At 44.0% G+C, this 22,500-nt stretch overlaps 1 protein-coding gene across 2 annotated transcripts in view; it reads right to left on the reverse strand.

Annotated features, from left to right (window-relative positions):
• Window positions 1-5,624: 5,624 nt before the first annotated feature.
• The window catches only part of LOC110506196 (reticulocalbin-1), a 38,531-nt gene continuing 21,655 nt past the window's right edge, over window positions 5,625-22,500 (reverse strand). The window contains exons 1-6 of one of the 2 annotated variants that reach the window (XM_036963810.2): window positions 20,476-21,248; window positions 19,137-19,330; window positions 18,250-18,428; window positions 9,111-9,171; window positions 8,213-8,412; window positions 5,625-6,912 (exon numbers count right to left, since the gene is read on the reverse strand). In XM_036963810.2, the coding sequence (XP_036819705.1) occupies window positions 6,805-6,912; window positions 8,213-8,412; window positions 9,111-9,171; window positions 18,250-18,428; window positions 19,137-19,330; window positions 20,476-20,699 (966 nt within the window). In that variant the 5' untranslated portion in view covers window positions 20,700-21,248 and the 3' untranslated portion in view covers window positions 5,625-6,804. Of the gene's footprint in view, window positions 6,913-8,212; window positions 8,413-9,110; window positions 9,172-18,249; window positions 18,429-19,136; window positions 19,331-20,475; window positions 21,249-22,500 lie in introns of those variants that run through there. The other variant, XM_090221615.1, reaches the window with a different exon arrangement.

A 22,500-nucleotide genomic window follows, 5' to 3' on the forward strand; every position in this document is an offset into this window, starting at 1 on the left:
GTATTTCCATATTCCACAGAGGTGGCAGGTAGCCTAGCAGTTAAAAGTGTTGGGCCAGTAACCTAAAGGCCGCTGGTTTGAATCCCTGAACCGACTAGGTGAAAATCTGTCGATATGTCCTTGACCAAGGCACTTATCCAGAGCGATTTACAGGAGCGATTAGGGTTAAGTGTCTCCTAAATTACTGAAATGTTTTTATTTTTATTTAAAAAATACAATTACTCAAAATCGGTGTCGAAAGTCAGACATTCAAATGTATCCCTAAACGAATGTCTATTCATGGGTTACAACATGGGATTCCTAGAAATGGTTTACCTGTTAGTTATTTATGAAATACTCAACATCAGCCAACTAGAATGGGATTATATACAAATTCACTGCTAATCACAGATTCAATAAACTTGGAAAATGTCAAAGGAATGTCAATTAAAATACCAAGCACAAACATAGTCACCTAGCTACCACAATATTAAACTAACGGGGTCACCTAGCTACCACAATATTAAACTAACGGCGTCACCTAGCTACCACAATATTAAACTAACCGCGTCACCTAGCTACCACAATATCAAACTAACCGTGTCACCTAGCTACCACAATATTAAACTAACCGTGTCACCTAGCTACCACAATATTAAACTAACCGCGTCACCTAGCTACCACAATATTAAACTAACGGTGTCACCTAGCTACCACACTATTAAACTAACGGTGTCACCTAGCTACCACAATATCAAACTAACCGTGTCACCTAGCTACCACAATATTAAACTAACCGTGTCACCTAGCTACCACAATATTAAACTAACCGTGTCACCTAGCTACCACAATATTAAACTAACGGTGTCACCTAGCTACCACAATATTAAACTAACCGTGTCACCTAGCTACCACAATATTAAACTAACCGCGTCACCTAGCTACCACAATATTAAACTAACGGTGTCACCTAGCTACCACACTATTAAACTAACGGTGTCACCTAGCTACCACAATATTAAACTAACGGCGTCACCTAGCTACCACAATATTAAACTAACCGCGTCACCTAGCTACCACAATATCAAACTAACCGTGTCACCTAGCTACCACAATATTAAACTAACCGTGTCACCTAGCTACCACAATATTAAACTAACCGCGTCACCTAGCTACCACAATATTAAACTAACGGTGTCACCTAGCTACCACACTATTAAACTAAACCATCACCTAGCTACCACAATATTAAACTAACCGTGTCACCTAGCTACCACAATATTAAACTAACCGCGTCACCTAGCTACCACAATATTAAACTAACGGTGTCACCTAGCTACCACAATATTAAACTAACCGCGTCACCTAGCTACCACAATATTAAACTAACCGTGTCACCTAGCTACCACAATATTAAACTAACGGGGTCACCTAGCTACCACAATATTAAACTAACGGCGTCACCTAGCTACCACAATATTAAACGAACCGCATCACCTAGCTACCACAATATTAAACTAACCGCATCACCTAGTTACCACAATATTAAACTAACTGCATCACCTAGCTACCACAATATTAAACTAACGGTGTCACCTAGCTACCACAACATTAAACTAACCGCGTCACCTAGCTACCACAATATTAAACTAACCGTGTCACCTAGCTACCACAATATTAAACTAACGGTGTCACCTAGCTACCACAATATTAAACTAACGGTGTCACCTAGCTACCACAATATTAAACTAACGGTGTCACCTAGCTACCACAATATTAAACTAACGGTGTCACCTAGCTACCACAATATTAAACTAACGGTGTCACCTAGCTACCACAATATTAAACTAACGGTGTCACCTAGCTACCACAATATTAAACTAACCGTGTCACCTAGCTACCACAATATTAAACTAACCGTGTCACCTAGCTACCACAATATTAAACTAACCGTGTCACCTAGCTACCACAATATTAAACTAACCGTGTCACCTAGCTACCACAATATTAAACTAACGGCATCACCTAGCTACCACAATATTAAACTAACGGTGTCACCTAGCTACCACAATATCAAATTAACGGTGTCACCTAGCTACCACAATATTAAACTAACGGTGTCACCTAGCTACCACAATATTAAACTAACGGTGTCACCTAGCTACCACAATATTAAACTAAGCCACCACCGAGACAGCTAGCTTCCACAATATGAAACTAAACCACCACCTCGAGACACCTAGCTACCACAATATTAAACTAAGCCACCACCTCGAGACACTTAGCTTCCACAATATGAAACTAAACCGCCACCTCGAGACACCAGGATTCCACCTAGCTTCCACAATATGAAACTAAGCCACCACCTCAAGACACCTAGCTTCCACATTATGAAACTAAGCCACCACCTCGCTTCCACGATATGAAACTAAACCACCATCTCGAGACACCTAGCTTCCACAAAATTAAACTAAACCACCACCGTAAGATACCTAGCTTCCACAATATGAAACTAAACCATCACCTAGCTACCACAATATGAAACTAAACCGCCACCTCGAGACACCTAGCTTCCACCTAACTTCCACAATATGAAACTAAACCGCCACCTTGAGACACCTAGCTTCCACCTAACTTCCACAATATGAAACTAAACCGCCACCTCGAGACACCTAGCTTCCACAATATGAAACTAAACTGCCACCTCGAGACACCTAGCTTCCACCTAGCTTCCACAACATGAAACTAAACCGCCACCTTAAGATACCTAGCTTCCACAATATTAAACCACCTCAAAGACATTCGGTGCCTTATCCCCATCCCAGAGTGCCTGGTGAGAAATGCTAGCATACAAGATGACCTCTTATTCCATGGCGTTCCATAGAATCTGCAACAAGGCCCTCTATTAAAACAGAATGACAGCCTAACACACACAGTACACAGCCATCTCTAGTTCCTAATGAGCTTCATCACATTGGTCCCACTCCACTTGTCATGCGAACATACACACGTCTCCACCCGTATATTCCACATGAGAGGACAGAGGGGACAGACCATGCTGGGTGGCTTTCTCAGTTACATTGGAGAGTTCCACTGGAACAGCCAGGAGCGACTGTAGTCAGATTCACCCGATCCCTGCTAACAGTGTGTGTGTGTTTCAATTAGTCAGTGACAGTGTCAACAGAATACCGGTATGCCTCGTGTTTTAACACTCACTCAGTCAAATAGACAGATGTACAAACATTAGTGGAGGCATGCCAACGAACTGGCAAGCACACTAGTGCTAGTGTGAATATAAACACACACACACACACACACACTTCAGCAACCTGTAGTGGAAAATCAATTAGCAAGTCAGTGGCCCTGTGGACAGTTTGGCCTGTAGCCAAGCAGTAGCAGCCAGAAAGCTGGTCGGTCTCACACACAAGGATTGATATTTAACAGGTACACCTGTAGCTACAGGATAGGGGTCTTAACAGGCCTCCAGTAGCTGTAATGGTGGGAAATGACAGACTGTTTGAGTCATCCAAGACAATAGAATGACTTGTTAAGCTCTGATCCACAGCTGTGCTGAGTGCTCGCCTGTGTCAGAGAGAAATAGAAAGCGTGAGAGCAAGACTAAGAACAAGAGGAGAGAAAGAAAATAGCGTGAGAGTGAGGGTAACTGTTAGTGGTGTTTATACACCAGAGATGAAGAGAGAGAGAGACAGACACAGACAGAAAGAGATAGATACAGAGACAGAGAGACAGACACAGATAGACAGAGACACAGACAGACAGACACAGATAGATACAGACACAGACAGACAGACAGGCAGACAGACAGAGAAAAAACTTAAAGCCTATTTTGTGTGTGGGATGTGAAAGGTGTTTAAATTGGAGTTTGTTTCTGTGTGTTTGTCCTGCTTCAAATGATACCCAATCTCTCCAGCTCTCTGCCAGACCGTGTTCATGACTGCACCCTTTCCCAGGCCCTAAACTCAAACAAGAGGTACCAATCCTACAACTGAGCTTAGCAGAGACCTATATGGAACAACTTGTAAGAGCAGATCTTCTGGTCTGGGTTGGCGCCCCCCCCTTGGGTTGTGCCGTGGCGGAGATCTTTATGGGCTATACTCGGCCTTGTCTCAGGATGGTAAGTTGGTGGTGGAAGATATCCCTCTAGTGGTGTGGTGGCTGTGCTTTGGCAAAGTGGTGGGGTTATATCTTGCCTGTTTTGCCCAGTCCGGGGGTGTCCTCGGATGGGGCCACAGTGTTTCCTGACCCCTCCTGTCTCAGCCTCCAGTATTTATGCTGCAGTAGTTTGTGTCGGGGGGCTAGGGTCAGTCTGTTATATCTGGAGTATTTCTCCTGTCCGGTGTCCTGTGTGAATTTAAGTATGCTCTCTCTAATTCTCTCTTTCTTTCTCTCTCTCTCTCAGAGCACCTGAGCCCTAGGACCATGCCTCACGACTACCTGGCATGATGACTCCTTTCTGTTCCCAGTTCACCTGGCCGTGCTGCTGCTCCAGTTTCAACTGTTCTGCCTGCGGCTATGGAACCCTGACCTGTTCACCGGACATGCTACCTGTCCCAGACCTGCTGTTTTCAACTCTCTAGAGATAGCAGGAGTGGTAGACATACTATCAATGATCGGCTATGAAAAGCCAACTGACATTTACTCCTGAGGTGCTGACCTGTTGCACCCTCTACAACCACTGTGATTATTATTATTTGACCCTGCTGGTCATTTATGAACATTTGAACATCTTGACCATGTTCTGTTATAATCTCCACCCGGCACAGCCAGAAGAGGACTGGCCACCCCTCATAGCCTGGTTCCTCTAGGTTTATTCCTAGGTTCTGGCCTTTCTAGTGAGTTTTTCCTAGCCACTGGGCTTCTACACCTGCATTGCTTGCTGTTTGGGGTTTTAGGCTGGGTTTCTGTACAGCACTTTGTGACATGCGCTGATGTAAGAAGGGCTTTATAAATACATTTGATTTGAGAAAAACCTTGGCTTAACTTCTCATACAGAGAGAAACCTTGGCTTAACTTCTCATACAGAGAAAAACCTTGGCTTAACTTCTCATACAGAGAAAAACCTTGGCTTAACTTCTCATACAGAGAACAACCTTGGCTTAACTTCTCATACAGAGAAAAACCTTGGCTTAACTTCTCATACAGAGAGAAACCTGGGCTTAACTTCTCATACAGAGAAAAACCTGGGCTTAACTTCTCATACAGAGAGAAACCTTGGCTTAACTTCTCATACAGAGAAAAACCTTGGCTTAACTTCTCATACAGAGAAAAACCTTGGCTTAACTTCTCATACAGAGAGAAACCTTGGCTTAACTTCTCATACAGAGAAAAACCTTGGCTTAACTTCTCATACAGAGAAAAACCTTGGCTTAACTTCTCATACAGAGAAAAACCTTGGCTTAACTTCTCATACAGAGAGAAACCTTGGCTTAACTTCTCATACAGAGAGAAACCTTGGCTTAACTTCTCATACAGAGAAAAACCTTGGCTTAACTTCTCATACAGAGAGAAACCTTGGCTTAACTTCTCATACAGAGAAAAACCTTGGCTTAACTTCTCATACAGAGAAAAAAAAGTACATATAAAAAAAGATGTGGGTCGTCATAGAGATACAAACTAGACAAGAATGGGAAAATGGGTTTCTTTTTCTAAAACATTAATATACACAAGGGAGTACATTTGGCATGGTACAAGAGGAAGTGATGTAACAGGAAGTCCTATGTTACGACATGAACAATAGTGTCAATATGAGAAGCAGCTTTGAGGTAATGGAGGACAGTACTCTGGAACCCCTCTTCGCCTGCGTTTCAAGTCATTTTACATCACTCCAAAACTCCCATAACAATGAAAAGGCTAAACTTACATTTTCATCATGACAATAGCCTGGTTGTTTTGCATGAAACTCATATTACATTTTTACACAGGCCTTAAGTGTGTAAAACAAACAAGCGAACGAAGCAAAAGTGATTAAAATTAATGTTTTCACAGACTGTATTGGGAAAAGATGCGGGCAAAGAGCATATCATTAAGATGGGTGTTAGTAAGAGATCCTAAAACAACAGGAAGCTCGCAAATCCAAGAGCACTTCACAAAATATCTGATTTATAAAATAGTCTTTACTGGCCAGCAAAACAAAAACAACATCTGTGTCCACTGTATAAAAACAACGTGTGTAGTGATAAGGTCAACAAGTAGGCAGCCTTCATAAACGCTATAAACACCCATTGACCTCTGTCTAACTCTTATACCTCCCAGGCTTCTTCACCTCCTCAAGTTAAATGACTAAATAAATAGAATTAGAGTATTCTAGGTTGTGCTTTGTTTTCACATTGGAACCACAATCAAATCCAATAGTCCTGACAATCAACCCTATGTTCTCATCTCTGCTAAAATCACGTCAGGTTTAAAGAAAAGACAATATAAGGGAAATGATCAAACGGTCAAAGATGGTGATGTGATGATCTGTGTATAGAGATGTAAAAGGCTGCTAAGCCAGATGGGACTCTGGCTGATAAGCAACATGGCAGTCACAAGGAGGTTGGGTGTGGTCAATCACTGTTCCTAAATGTCAGAAACAGGACCAAACCTGGTCCAGCCGCTCAGGAGGACCTGGACCGTCAGTGGTAGGAACAGACTATTCCTTGGCCCCTCCCCTCGGGGGGGTTACTGCAGTGTTGGAACTATGTTTGTGTTCAACTGATGACATTTAGCAGGATAAGGCTGAGGACCAGACAAGTTTGTGGTCGAGGTTGACGATGCTCAGTTGAGGTCCGACCGCCCTGCCACAAACACAACAATAAACTATGCTCAGAGTTCATCATGGTTCTTGGTCAGGTCTTCTCCATAGTTGGTGGCCTGACTTCCTACAAACATGTTCCAGTTCTCCAGGATCTCCTCCTTGGTCAGCATTGTGTCCTGAGAAGAGAGAACCCAGTCAGGTTTACATAGAGTCGATAAGATCTCCTACTACTAAAGAACTAACACTTGAAATTCAATCCCTCCATTTTGAGAGCTAAGACATTATAAAAAAAAGTGTCCTACATAATATTACCAGCCAGAAAATTGGTAAAGAGGAATGAAAACTCAAACAATCGTTTGTCATATTGGTCTGACTCGTAGACTAGGTTATAGGATCAGTACCTTGTCCTGGTCTGACTCATAGACTAGGTTATAGGATCAGTACCTTGTCCTGGTCTGACTCGTAGACTAGGTTACAGGATCAGTACCTTGTCCTGGTCTGACTTATAGACTAGGTTATAGGATCAGTACCTTGTCCTGGTCTGACTCGTAGACTAGGTTATAGGATCAGTACCATGTCCTGGTCTGACTCGTACTCTAGGTTACAGGATCAGTACCATGTCCTGGTCTGACTCGTGGACTAGGTTATAGGATCAGTACCTTGTCCTGGTCTGACTCGTAGACTAGGTTATAGGATCAGTACCGTGTCCTGGTCTGACTTGTAGACTAGGTTATAGGATCAGTACCTTGTCCTGGTCTGACTCGTAGACTAGGTTATAGGATCAGTACCTTGTCCTGGTCTGACTCGTAGACTAGGTTATAGGATCAGTACCATGTCCTGGTCTGACTCGTAGACTAGGTTATAGGATCAGTACCATGTCCTGGTCTGACTCGTAGACTAGGTTATAGGATCAGTACCATGTCCTGGTCTGACTCGTAGACTAGGTTATAGGATCAGTACCATGTCCTGGTCTGACTCGTAGACTAGGTTATAGGATCAGTACCTTGTCCTGGTCTGACTCGTAGACTAGGTTACAGGATCAGTACCATGTCCTGGTCTGACTCGTACTCTAGGTTACAGGATCAGTACCATGTCCTGGTCTGACTCGTGGACTAGGTTATAGGATCAGTAGTTTGTCCTGGTCTGACTCGTAGACTAGGTTATAGGATCAGTAGTTTGTCCTGGTCTGACTCGTAGACTAGGTTACAGGATCAGTACCATGTCCTGGTCTGACTCGTAGACTAGGTTATATGATCAGTAGTTTGTCCTGGTCTGACTCATAGACTAGGTTATAGAATCAGTACCTTGTCCTGGTCTGACTCGTAGACTAGGTTATAGGATCAGTACCTTGTCCTGGTCTGACTCATAGACTAGGTTATAGGATCAGTACCTTGTCCTGGTCTGACTCGTAGACTAGGTTATAGGATCACTACCTTGTCCTGGTCTGACTCGTAAACTAGGTTACAGGATCAGTACCTTGTCCTGGTCTGACTCGTAGACCAGGTGTCGGGCCTCTGCCATGGCGTGATCGTAGTCCTGGGGCAGGATCCAGTGGCGAATCTCCGCCACGTCCATCTTTCCGTCCTTGTTCAGGTCCCGGAAGTCAGAGAACTGGTCTCGCTCCGTTCTGACCCAGTCTGGTTCTGGACCTCCCTCCTCATGGGAAAACATGTCCGCTGCAATGATACAGGAAGATATGGGATGACATACTCAAAGAAGGTCAAAAGCGAACCCTTTGTTTGAAAGTATGCTTATAAACCGTAACTAAATAGTTTGTTAACCATTAGTAAAAATTTTGTAAATCATTGTTTGTTCATCTGCATTCCCTGTATAAGCCATTTACTATAAGGACCTGTAATCAAAACTCTACTAACGGTATACAAGCAAGCTATGTGATGTTTCTAAGCAGTTTCTAAGTGGATATTCCTGTAAAAACACAACCTAAAAGGAACAGTGAAATCCTTGAATAGGAGAGCAGAGTTTCCCAAAGCAACCAACAAACAGGCCTTTGATTCCTAATCAGGTCACCGAGCTCACGGGGTTGCCCACATCTTGTGTTAGGAACTCTTCCTCTAGTCTAGAAGACCCAGGAGATACTAACACCAAACCTTGTAAACACTTCCAATATACCATGAGAACATGATATAGTTTGTGGAGAAAATAATTACACAAATTGGTTAAAAATAGTTTTGCATTAAAATGAGGGTAGACCTGTCCTCGTGTGTAAAAAAAAAGGAAATTCCGCTGAAAAAGGAGAGAATGACATTTTTTTTTACAAAAATTATGAAGTGAGTGAAAATGACCTGTAACCTGTGTTCATGAAGGGTTAGTCTCCTGATGCAGTGTCAACCCCAGTCACGCCTCCCCAACTCACCAATATACTCATCCTCGTCCACATGTCCGTCTCCATTCTTATCAATGTCCTCCAGAGTCTCCTGCACGCAAACACAGGCAATGATGTCATAAAAGGGGGACACAGAGGTCAACAGCAGTGGGACTCTCACTACTGACAGTAATAAAAGATAACAAAAAAGATACAGCCCCAGGCAGTATGAGTCGAGCTACGAGGCTCTGAGTGACACAACGATTACACAGCCACTGCTGATGATCAGCTAACCTCCTGGATTAGAGACCATGTCTGTTTTCAGAGATGAGATTTTACACACTTCCTTTAGAACAATCTATGGTTGCTTTACTTGCGTAATTTGAGATATATCTAACTAGCTGTTTATCTGGAAGAATGGATTGTATATACAGTGCATTAGGAAAGTATTCAGACCCCTTGACTTTTTCCACCTTGTTACTTTACAGCCTTATTCTAAAATGGACTAAAATAGTTACCCCCCCATCATCAATCTACACGCAATAACCTATAATGACAAATCAAAAACAGATTTAGAAATCTTAGCAAATGAATAAAAAAATGTAAAACAGAAATATTACATTTACATAAGTATTCAGACCATTTACTCAGTACTTTATTGAAGCACCTTTGGCAGCGATTACAGCCTCAAGTCTTCTTGGGTATGACGCTACAAGCTTGGCACACCTGTATTTGGGGAGTTTCTCCCATTCTTCTCTGCAGATCCTCTCAAGCTGTGTCAGGTTGGATGGGGAGCGTTACTACACAGCTATTTTTAGGTCTCTCCAGGAGGTGTTCGATCAGGTTCAAGTCCGGGCTCTGGCTGGGCCACTCAAGAACATTGAGACTTGTCCCAAAGCCACTCCTGCGTTGTCTTGGCTGTGTGCTTAGGGTCGTTGTCCTGTTGGAAGGTGAACCCTCGACCCAGTGAGGTACGCTCTGGAGCAGGTTTTCATCAAGAATAACTCTGTATTTTGCGCCGTTCATCTTGCCTTCAATCCTGGCTAGTCTCCCAGTCACTGTCGCTGAAAAACATCCCAACAGCATGATGCTGCCAACACCAAGCTTCACCGTAGGGATGGTACCAGGTTTCCTCCAGACGTGACACTTGCCATTCAGGCCAAAGAGTTCAATCTTGGTTTCATCAGAAGGTCCTTCTCCCCCGATTGCTCAGTTTGGCCGGGAGGCCAGCTCTAGGAAGAGTCTTAGTGGTTCCAAACTTCTTCCATTTAAGAATGATGGAGGCCATTGTGTTCTTGGGGATCTTCAATGCTGCTGACATTTTTTGGTACCCTTCCCCAGATCTGTACCTCGACACAAACCTGTCTCTGAGCTCTACGGACAATTCCTTCCACCTCGGGGCTTGGTTTTTGCTCTGACATGCACGGTCAACTGTGGGACCTTATATAGACATGTGTGTTCCTTCCCAAATCAGGTTCTGAATACTTACGTAAATTAGGAACCTGTTTTTATTTTTTAAATATACATTTGCTAAAAGTTCTAAAAAACTATTTTTGCTTTGTCATTATGAGGTATTGTGTGTAGATTGATGAGGAAAATGTTTTATTGAATCCATTTTAGAATAAGGCTGTAACGTAACAAAATGTGGACAGAGTAAAGGTCTGAATACTTTGTGAATGCCCTGTATGGTGTAGATGTTTTTAAAGTTGTGAGCCATCCCTATACAGTCTCTTAGGTATGTTTACAGTGACGCAACTCATCCTGTCAACAATGCACAATCCTTGTGTTGTATTCCCTCGTTTGGGATTTAACTTCTATTTGCATGACTCCCTCTCTAAGGTTGTAGCAGTTGTTAAGAGAAGATGTGTCATGACGGACTCCCTAATGCCCCGTTTACATCATGACGTATTTCATTAAGCCCTACGTCATCTTCATGGAGTCTTGCCCCGCTACTGAACAGACCAGTGTAGTGTTTTGTAAGGCAATATGGAGGACACCCTGTCTCTCCTCAGAGATTGTCCCGCTACTGAACAGACCAGTGTAGTGTTTTGTAAGGCAAGATCGAGGACACTCTGTCTCTCCTCAGAGATTGTCCCGCTACTGAACAGACCAGTGTATTGTTTTGTAAGGCAAGATGGAGGACATCCTGTCTCTCCTCAGAGATTGTCCCTCTACTGAACAGACCAGTGTAGTGTTTTGTAAGGCAAGATGGAGGACACTCTGTCTCTCCTCAGAGATTGTCCCGCTACTGAACAGACCAGTGCAGTGTTTTGTAAGGCAAGATGGAGGACACCCTGTCTCTCCTCAGAGATTGCCCCGCTACTGAACAGACCAGTGTAGTGTTTTGTAAGGCAAGATGGAGGACACCCTGTCTCTCCTCAGAGATTGTCCCTCTACTGAACAGACCAGTGTAGTGTTTTGTAAGGCAAGATGGAGGACACCCTGTCTCTCCTCAGAGATTGCATTTATTTTGGGATATTGCAAAATATGACCTTTTTATTCAAGACAGGATAAATATATTGTTTCAGGTGATGAAACATGTTATGTTTCGTTACTTTTTCTTTCCTCAACTTGTTTCTCTAACTTTATAGCAAGTCAAGCAAGCCAAGAGCGCTTATGGGTAATGTGAACGAGGCTTAAGGTTGGAACTTTAGCAGTTGTAAGAAGAGAGGAATGCCATCACTACCTCAAAACGCAGTCAACCCCCTTACCAGCCAAAATAGCTTCACACTGTCACAGGCTGGTGACAACACACACACATACACCATGCTTCAAGCAGGTTATAAATGCCCCTGCTGAAGCCTACTGAAAGATTAAAGACCACTTACCCTGGGAAGTGGATGACTAATAATAAACATGTGTTATTAAAAATATAGAACATAATTAATATAGACCTCTCCATAGCAGGACTCATCTAGGATATCACCTCTACAACACCGGTAGTTTAGAGGTTAATCTCCTCTCCATAGAAGGACTCATCTAGGATATCACCTCTACAACACCGGTAGTATAGGGGTTCATCTCCTCTACAACACCAGTAGTATAGGGGTTCATCTCCTCTAGACCACCAGTAGTATAGGGGTTCACCTCCTCTAGACCACTAGAGTAGTATAGAGGTTAATCTCCTCTATAACACCAGTAGTATAGGGGTTCATCTCCTCTACAACACCAGTAGTATAGGGGTTCACCTCCTCTACAACACCAGTAGTATAGGGGTTCATCTCCTCTACACCACTAGAGTAGTATAGGGGTTCATCTCCTCTACAACACCAGTAGTATAGGGGTTCATCTCCTCTACAACACCAGTAGTATAGGGGTTCACCTCCTCTAGACCACTAGAGTAGTATAGAGGTTCATCTCCTCTACAACACCAGTAGTATAGGGGTTCACCTCCTCTAGACCACTAGAGTAGTATAGGGGTTCATCTCCTCTACAACATCAGTAGTATAGGGGTTCACCTCCTCTACAACACCAGTAGTATAGGGGTTAATCTCCTCTACAACACATGTAGTATAGGGGTTCATCTCCTCTACACCACTAGTAGTATAGGGGTTCATCTCCTCTACAACACCAGTAGTATAGGGGTTCATCTCCTCTACAACACCAGTAGTATAGGGGTTCATCTCCTCTACAACACCAGTAGTATAGGGGTTCATCTCCTCTACACCACTAGTAGTATAGGGGTTCATCTCCTCTACAACACCAGTAGTATAGGGGTTCATCTCCTCTACAACACCAGTAGTATAGGGGTTCATCTCCTCTACAACACCAGTAGTATAGGGGTTCATCTCCTCTACAACACCAGTAGTATAGGGGTTCATCTCCTCTACAACACCAGTAGTAAAGGGGTTCATCTCCTCTACAACACCAGTAGTATAGGGGTTCATCTCCTCTACAACACCAGTAGTATAGGGGTTCATCTCCTCTACAACACCAGCAGTATAGGGGTTCATCTCCTCTACATCACCAGTAGTATAGGGGTTAATCTCCTCTACACCACTAGAGTAGTATAGGGGTTCACCTCCTCTACACCACCAGTAGTATAGGGGTTAATCTCCTCTACACCACTAGAGTAGTATAGGGGTTCACCTCCTCTACACCACCAGTAGTATAGGGGTTCATTTCCTCTACAACACCAGCAGTATAGGGGTTCATCTCCTCTACAACACCAGTAGTATAGGGGTTCATCTCCTCTACAACACCAGTAGTATAGGGGTTCATCTCCTCTACACCACTATAGTAGTATAGGGGTTCATCTCCTCTACAACACCAGTAGTATAGGGGTTCACCTCCTCTACAACACCAGCAGTATAGGGGTTCATCTCCTCTACACCACTAGAGTAGAATAGGGGTTCATCTCCTCTACAACACCAGTAGTATAGGGGTTCATCTCCTCTACAACACCAGTAGTATAGGGGTTCATCTCCTCTACAACACCAGTAGTATAGGGGTTCATCTCCTCTACAACACCAGTAGTATAGGGGTTCATCTCCTCTACAACACCAGTAGTATAGGGGTTCACCTCCTCTACAACACTAGAGTAGTATAGGGGTTCACCTCCTCTACAACACTAGAGTAGTATAGGGATTCACCTCCTCTACAACACCAGCAGTATAGGGGTTCATCTCCTCTACACCACTAGAGTAGAATAGGGGTTCATCTCCTCTACAACACCAGTAGTATAGGGGTTCATCTCCTCTACAACACCAGTAGTATAGGGGTTCATCTCCTCTACAACACCAGCAGTATAGGGGTTCATCTCCTCTACAACACCAGCAGTATAGGGGTTCATCTCCTCTACAACACCAGCAGTATAGGGGTTCATCTCCTCTACAACACCAGCAGTATAGGGGTTCATCTCCTCTACAACACCAGTAGTATAGGGGTTCATCTCCTCTACAACACCAGTAGTATAGGGGTTCATCTCATCTACAACACCAGCAGTATAGGGGTTCATCTCCTCTACAACACCAGTAGTATAGGGGTTCATCTCCTCTACAACACCAGTAGTATAGGGGTTAATCTCCTCTACAACACCAGCAGTATAGGGGTTCATCTCCTCTACAACACCAGTAGTATAGGGGTTTACCTCTACAACACCAGTAGTATAGGGGTTCATCTCCTCTACAACACCAGCAGTATAGGGGTTCATCTCCTCTACAACACCAGTAGTATAGGGGTTCATCTCCTCTACAACACCAGTAGTATAGGGGTTTACCTCTACAACACCAGTAGTATAGGGGTTCATCTCCTCTACAACACCAGCAGTATAGGGGTTCATCTCCTCTACAACACCAGAAGTATAGGGGTTCATCTCCTCTACAACACCAGCAGTATAGGGGTTCATCTCCTCTACAACACCAGTAGTATAGGGGTTTACCTCTACAACACCAGTAGTATAGGGGTTCATCTCCTCTACAACACCAGCAGTATAGGGGTTCATCTCCTCTACAACACCAGTAGTATAGGGGTTCATCTCCTCTACACCACCAGTAGTATAGGGGTTCATCTCCTCTACAACACCAGTAGTATAGGGGTTCATCTCCTCTACAACACCAGCAGTATAGGGGTTCATCTCCTCTAGACTACTAGAGTAGTATAGAGGTTCATCTCATCTACAACACCAGTAGTATAGGGGTTCATCTCCTCTACAACACCAGTAGTATAGGGGTTCATCTCCTCTACACCACCAGTAGTATAGGGGTTCATCTCCTCTACAACACCAGTAGTATAGGGGTTCATCTCCTCTACAACACCAGTAGTATAGGGGTTCATCTCATCTACAACACCAGCAGTATAGGGGTTCATCTCCTCTACAACACCAGCAGTATAGGGGTTCATCTCCTCTACAACACCAGTAGTATAGGGGTTCATCTCCTCTACAACACCAGTAGTATAGGGGTTCATCTCATCTACAACACCAGCAGTATAGGGGTTCATCTCCTCTACAACACCAGCAGTATAGGGGTTCATCTCCTCTACAACACCAGCAGTATAGGGGTTCATCTCCTCTACACCACCAGTAGTATAGGGGTTCATCTCCTCTACAACACCAGTAGTATAGGGGTTCATCTCCTCTACAACACCAGCAGTATAGGGGTTCATCTCCTCTACACCACCAGTAGTATAGGGGTTCATCTCCTCTACACCACCAGTAGTATAGGGGTTCATCTCATCTACAACACCAGCAGTATAGGGGTTCATCTCCTCTAGACCACTAGAGTAGTATAGGGGTTCATCTCCTCTACAACACCAGTAGTATAGGGGTTCATCTCCTCTACAACACCAGCAGTATAGGGGTTCATCTCCTCTACACCACCAGTAGTATAGGGGTTCATCTCCTCTACAACACCAGTAGTATAGGGGTTCATCTCCTCTACAACACCAGCAGTATAGGGGTTCATCTCCTCTACACCACCAGTAGTATAGGGGTTCATCTCCTCTACAACACCAGTAGTATAGGGGTTCATCTCCTCTACAACACCAGTAGTATAGGGGTTCATCTCATCTACAACACCAGCAGTATAGGGGTTCATCTCATCTACAACACCAGCAGTATAGGGGTTCATCTCCTCTACATCACCAGTAGTATAGGGGTTCATCTCCTCTACAACACCAGTAGTATAGGGGTTCATCTCCTCTACACCACCAGTAGTATAGGGGTTCATCTCCTCTACAACACCAGTAGTATAGGGGTTCATCTCCTCTACAACACCAGTAGTATAGGGGTTAATCTCCTCTACAACACCAGCAGTATAGGGGTTCATCTTCTCTACACCACCAGTAGTATAGGGGTTCATCTCCTCTACAACACCAGTAGTATAGGGGTTCATCTCCTCTACAACACCAGTAGTATAGGGGTTCATCTTCTCTACACCACCAGTAGTATAGGGGTTCATCTCCTCTACAACACCAGCAGTATAGGGGTTCATCTCCTCTACAACACCAGCAGTATAGGGGTTCATCTCCTCTACAACACCAGTAGTATAGGGGTTCATCTCCTCTACAACACCAGTAGTATAGGGGTTCATCTTCTCTACACCACCAGTAGTATAGGGGTTAATCTCCTCTACAACACCAGTAGTATAGGGGTTCATCTCCTCTACAACACCAGTAGTATAGGGGTTCATCTCCTCTACACCACCAGTAGTATAGGGGTTCATCTCCTCTACACCACCAGTAGTATAGGGGTTCATCTCATCTACAACACCAGCAGTATAGGGGTTCATCTCCTCTACACCACCAGTAGTATAGGGGTTCATCTCCTCTACAACACCAGTAGTATAGGGGTTCATCTCCTCTACACCACCAGTAGTATAGGGGTTCATCTCCTCTACAACACCAGTAGTATAGGGGTTCATCTCCTCTACAACACCAGCAGTATAGGGGTTCATCTCCTCTACACCACCAGCAGTATAGGGGTTCATCTCCTCTACAACACCAGCAGTATAGGGGTTAATCTCCTCTACACCACCAGTAGTATAGGGGTTCATCTCATCTACAACACCAGTAGTATAGGGGTTCATCTCCTCTACAACACCAGTAGTATAGGGGTTCATCTCCTCTACACCACCAGTAGTATAGGGGTTCATCTCATCTACAACACCAGCAGTATAGGGGTTCATCTCCTCTACAACACCAGTAGTATAGGGGTTCATCTCCTCTACAACACCAGTAGTATAGGGGTTCATCTCCTCTACAACACCAGTAGTATAGGGGTTCATCTCCTCTACAACACCAGTAGTATAGGGGTTCATCTCCTCTACAACACCAGTAGTATAGGGGTTCATCTCCTCTACAACACCAGTAGTATAGGGGTTCATCTTCTCTACACCACCAGTAGTATAGGGGTTCATCTCCTCTACAACACCAGTAGTATAGGGGTTCATCTCCTCTACAACACCAGTAGTATAGGGGTTCATCTCCTCTACAACACCAGTAGTATAGGGGTTCATCTCATCTACAACACCAGCAGTATAGGGGTTCATCTCCTCTACACCACCAGTAGTATAGGGGTTCATCTCCTCTACAACACCAGTAGTATAGGGGTTCATCTCCTCTACACCACCAGTAGTATAGGGGTTCATCTCCTCTACACCACCAGTAGTATAGGGGTTCATCTCCTCTACACCACCAGTAGTATAGGGGTTCATCTCCTCTACACCACCGGTAGTATAGGGGTTCATCTCCTCTACAACACCAGCAGTATAGGGGTTCATCTCCTCTACAACACCAGTAGTATAGGGGTTCATCTCCTCTACAACACCAGTAGTATAGGGGTTCATCTCATCTACAACACCAGCAGTATAGGGGTTCATCTCCTCTACAACACCAGTAGTATAGGGGTTCATCTCCTCTACAACACTAGAGTGGTATACGGGTTATGGGCCTACTATGGTAGGGAGTAGGCACGTCATATTACCCAATAATAACAACATGGATGTGACCTAACGTCATGGCTTGGGTCTGACTGCCCCTATTGACTACAACCACAAGGTATGATCACTAAAATCAATGAAGACAACACTGACCAAGAGGCAACCCAGAAACATTTCTGAAAAATGAACCATCAATAATTAACTCTGTCAAATGGGTATTACAGTTTTCATGAAGACAGAAGCCGAGTGCATTAGTTTCTCCATGTTTGCCACGCGACTGTTCAGCGCTGTCAGTTTTATATTTAAGTGGCATGGGTCGGTTTGTCCCACTAGACCTGTTCCAAAACATCTACACAGAATTTCCAGGCTGAGTTAAGTGTCATTAGAGAGCGGGATCTGAATGCAGAGCACTCCTAGTGGGACATCAGACAGAAACAGATTTCACAGAAACTCTCATCTGTTCCAAGAACTACAAAACATTTTCAGAAAGCCAGTCAACTCGTCTATAGAGTACGATGAGGAGTTTTCAGTACAGCTGTGAACTTTTCACATAACTCAGGGTTTAAAGCTGCTTCTCAAATACAGCCCTGATTTTCTACGTTTCGTTTCAACTTAATCCATAACAAGTTCAGAGGTTCTCCTTTCAGTTTTCTAGGCTGCTGTGGAGTTTGGGGTTTCTCCATCTACTGATACACTACCACAACCCATGTGAGAGTTTCTGCATTAGCCAACTCATTTCTGCTAAGGGAGCAGAAACAGGCTGGTCATCCAGGACAACACTAGACATTTCAGTGCAGATTTGGAACACTAACCAGGACCACGATGTCCTTCATGTGGTCAAACTCCTCTGGGTGGAGGAAGGAGGTGAACTCTTCTCTATCAGCTGCCAGATCTCCATCCAGATCAGCTGTTTGAAATCTCCTCTCGTCCCTGGGCAGCATCTTCTTGAAGCTGAACTGGTCTGTGGCCTCTTCAAACTCCTCTGGGTTAGCTTGGAGGAAAGACAAACAAGTGGTTGGTGTTCAAACAACTGAAGTAGACATGCTGGCTTAAATAACTAGGTAGGTCATGAATTTGAATGGAAGGTGTGATATTGTTAGCTGTCAGACAACCAGAGAGGAGAGAGGGGCCATGGGTCGGACAACCAGAGAGGAGAGAGGGGCCATGGGTCGGACAACCAGAGAGGAGAGAGGGGCCATGGGTCGGACAACCAGAGAGGAGAGAGGGGCCATGGGTCGGACAACCAGAGAGGAGAGAGGGGCCATGGGTCGGACAACCAGAGAGGAAAGAGGGGCCATGAGTCAGACAACCAGAGAGGGGAGAGGGGCCATGAGTCAGACAACCAGAGAAGAGAGAGGTGAGGATTTGATTGAATCTTCAGTCAAAACAGCTACATAACATGTCATAAGCAGGTCATATCTGACAGAACATGTCATAAGCAGGTCATATCATATCCGACAGAACATGTCATAAGCAGGTCATATCATATCTGACAGAACATGTCATAAGCAGGTCATATCTGACAGAACATGTCATAAGCAGGTCATATCATATCTGACAGAACATGTCATAAGCAGGTCATATCATATCTGACAGAACATGTCATAAGCAGGTCATATCATATCTTACAGAACATGTCATAAGCAGGTCATATCATATCTGACAGAACATGTCATAAGCAGGTCATATCATATCTTACACAGATAGTAGCCATAGGTAGCCTGCTTGTATTCATCCCACGAGATCTTGTTGTCTTTGTTGAGGTCGTAATCCGTCCACACCTTGGCCACGTTCTCGTAGACATAACGCTTCTGCACCCGCTTGATCCAGGCCTTCAGTTCAGTGATGGTGACATAGCCATCTCCATCACCGTCTATCCGGTCCACTATCTTACTGTGGGACACAGAGCGCACACAAACACTACTATAGTATATCGTTCATTTCCTTTAATTATAATGCACAGCCATACATAGATGCAGTTAAATATAATGGACCATATATTTCCTTTAGAAAAGGTAACCGAGACATGAGTTGATGTCTTCAGGGGCATAAGTAAGCAGTCATTCTAGCAAAACAACACTATCAGTTTATACATACTGTCAGCCGGCGATGAGAGAATAAAAAACTATTGAGTTATATGTTTGCTTTGGGAGGAACTTGTGCCTAAATAATATTGAGTGTGTTATATTTAGGAAGTTAGTTTTCCACCAACGAGGGTAAACGTATTTATATCTATCTTGGTTGCCACGTTGTGATGTTAAGAGGGTCCTCCCACTCAATGCGATTCAGGAAAGGGAATTCTCAGGGAGAAGGGCCAACACAACCTACACCCATTTCAGCCAACGTGTGTAACATAGAGCCAACATGTCATTTGAACAGTGGCAAAGATGAAACAGAACTACAGGAAGCTAGACAGGTCTCTCTATGAAATAACACACCGCCGTTGACACGTTCCATGGGTTCCCACACACATTTAAAAACCCCGAACAAGATTCTGCTCGTGGTTCTCAACTTTTATCCAACTCTCTCAACACCACAAAACTTCCTCTTGCTTCTGTAATGCATTATCCATAATTAAGAACTACACTCTGCAATTATAATATGACCGGGGAATGTGTGCGAGCGAATAGCACTCGCTCTACATTTAAAAGCGTAATAATGTACCGTTATATCATGCGGGTCTGCTGGCATGCAAACGTCTCAGGCACCACTTGGGCGAGTTGTGAATTTTTAATAACCCAAAGCCAAGATACCACGAAATACATTAACAGGAATATGCGACTATTGTGACCCACTAAGGCGGCCCATAACTGTGGAGATATGTGACAATAGCCCACATTACGCACCAGAGGTTGGTTGCGTCACCACCGCTTGCTGTCCAGATAGAGATCGCGACGCAAAGACACCAACGTGAAGAGTTATCAGAGAATAATGGAACTGAGGAGAACCGAATAAACTGTCGTCTTTCAACTAGTTTTGCACTTTAGTGACCCTGCATTGTATCACATGTATCTCTAGTGTTTGCAGGGGAACCTTACCCAAGCCTGTCTTTGCTCTCCTCCGGGGTAAGCTGGTCGAAAGTAGTAGCGTCCTCCTTTCCCAGAAAGGCCTCATGATCGAATTGGAAGCTCTGGTTGTCTTCGTTGGCCTGTTTAATTAGTTCTAACGGGTCGTGGTGGACGCGTTCTTTTCTTAGCGTTGGTTTACCGAGCACGACACAAGAGCAGAGGAGCAGAACGCACACGTAGCCGTACGCGTCCATCAGTAGGATGTTTGAGGACAGATCAGCTGTTGCGGAGTGAAGCTACGTGAGCTAAGTTGCAAGCCGTATTTAGCCCGCTGCTACAAATGTAGCCAGTTTGTTACAAGTCTACTGAGGCGAAATAAATCAACAGCGCAAGCTGGCTACTTTCTTACTTTGAGGAGCGTAACAATGTTGCCGAAACGTGGCATCCAAGCATCAAGTCTTGCAGTAGAGTATAGGTGCATTTAAAAACATTACCCAGGTCACTTCAGACAATTACAGCCCGCCCCAGGTCGTATTTTCGTTTCAAACATGCCCGGCTGGTTACCACGGGACACCACAGAGCTCAACCTAGCGAGGTTGCTTCCTACTTCACGTACAACCATTCACATATTCGGCTTCAGCGCTGGTTCAACCTCACTCATTGTTAGTGTCCCTGCCATTGGTCCACGGGCTGTCTGTAACACGAGATGACTATGGGCGCCACGTTGCAAAATGACACGTAAACACTGCAGTAGAACTCTCACGCATTTTTTGAGGGGCTGCCAAAAATAGTTGTGCCCCTCCTTAATCACTGTGTTGACTCCCTGTTTTATTGATATGGGTATGTTTATGTGTTCTCTCTCCTCTCTCAATTTTCAATTGAATTCAATTATCTCTCTCTCTCTCTGTATGTGTGTGTGTGTGTGTGTGTGTGTGTGTGCGTGCGTGCGTGTGTGCGCGCGCGTGCGTGTGTGTGTGTGTTTTCTTCAGAATATACCAGACTATTGATTTAACATAACAAATGCACAAAGCAGAATACCACACCCGTCATATTTCACACTTGTAGGGTCCCAGGTCTTTAGCTGAAGACAGCAGTAAAACAACTCATGGTTATTACCATGACAGGCAATGATACATAGGACAAATAGCATCATATTATTATTTCACATTTACACTTCAGTCATTTAGCAGACACTCTTCTCCAGAGTGACTTACAGTAGTGAGAGAATACATTCTTTTTCACACTTTTCCTATTTCAATATGTTCTAACATGCAATATGAGAGTCTGTGTACCCTGGAAACAACTTGCTGACAGCATCCTCCCTCATCTCCATTTGGAGGCAGGAGAACATGTATTTTGTCATTCAGCATTAGCATAATAAGCCCAACACATGGAACTTAGATTTTTTGCATAAACTGTACATCCCAGTGTTTTATTATAAAGGACCCTGGGGCTAACTGGCCTTTTTATTTAATTAATGAATAGTTAATGTATTTAAATTAGTCTTGCCCGGTCAATTTGAATCAGAGTGTCGTAGCGAGATATGATGATACACAGATGTGTTTTCTCCCAGTAAGATGCCTCCCTCTCTCCCTCTCCCTCTCTCCCTCCGTCGCCCTCTCCCTCGCTCCCTCTCTCTCCCCCTCTCTCTATTTCTCCTTCTCTCTCTCTCTCTTTCTCTCTCTCTCCCCTCTCTCTCCTCTCTCCCCCTCTCTCTATTTCTCCTTCTCTCTCTCTCTTTCTCTCTCTCCCCTCTCTCTCTTTCTCCTCTCTCTCTATTTCTCTATTTCTCTCTCTCCTCTCTCCCCCTCTCTCTTTCTCTCTCTCTCCCTCTCCCTTCAATTCAATGGGGCTTTATTGGCATGGGAAACATGTTTACATTTCCAAAGCAAGTGAAATAAACAATAAACTAAAGTGAGAAGACTAAAAAAACATCTCCTGTTTTATTATCAGCTATGTACAGTGTTATATTATCAGCTATGTACAGTGTTATATTATCAGCTATGTACAGTGTTATATTATCAGCTATGTACAGTGTTATATTATCAGCTATGT

This window comes from Oncorhynchus mykiss, chromosome 26, assembly GCF_057628025.1.
Source record: "Oncorhynchus mykiss isolate SJ-2025 chromosome 26, ASM5762802v1, whole genome shotgun sequence".
Taxonomy (NCBI): domain Eukaryota; kingdom Metazoa; phylum Chordata; class Actinopteri; order Salmoniformes; family Salmonidae; genus Oncorhynchus; species Oncorhynchus mykiss.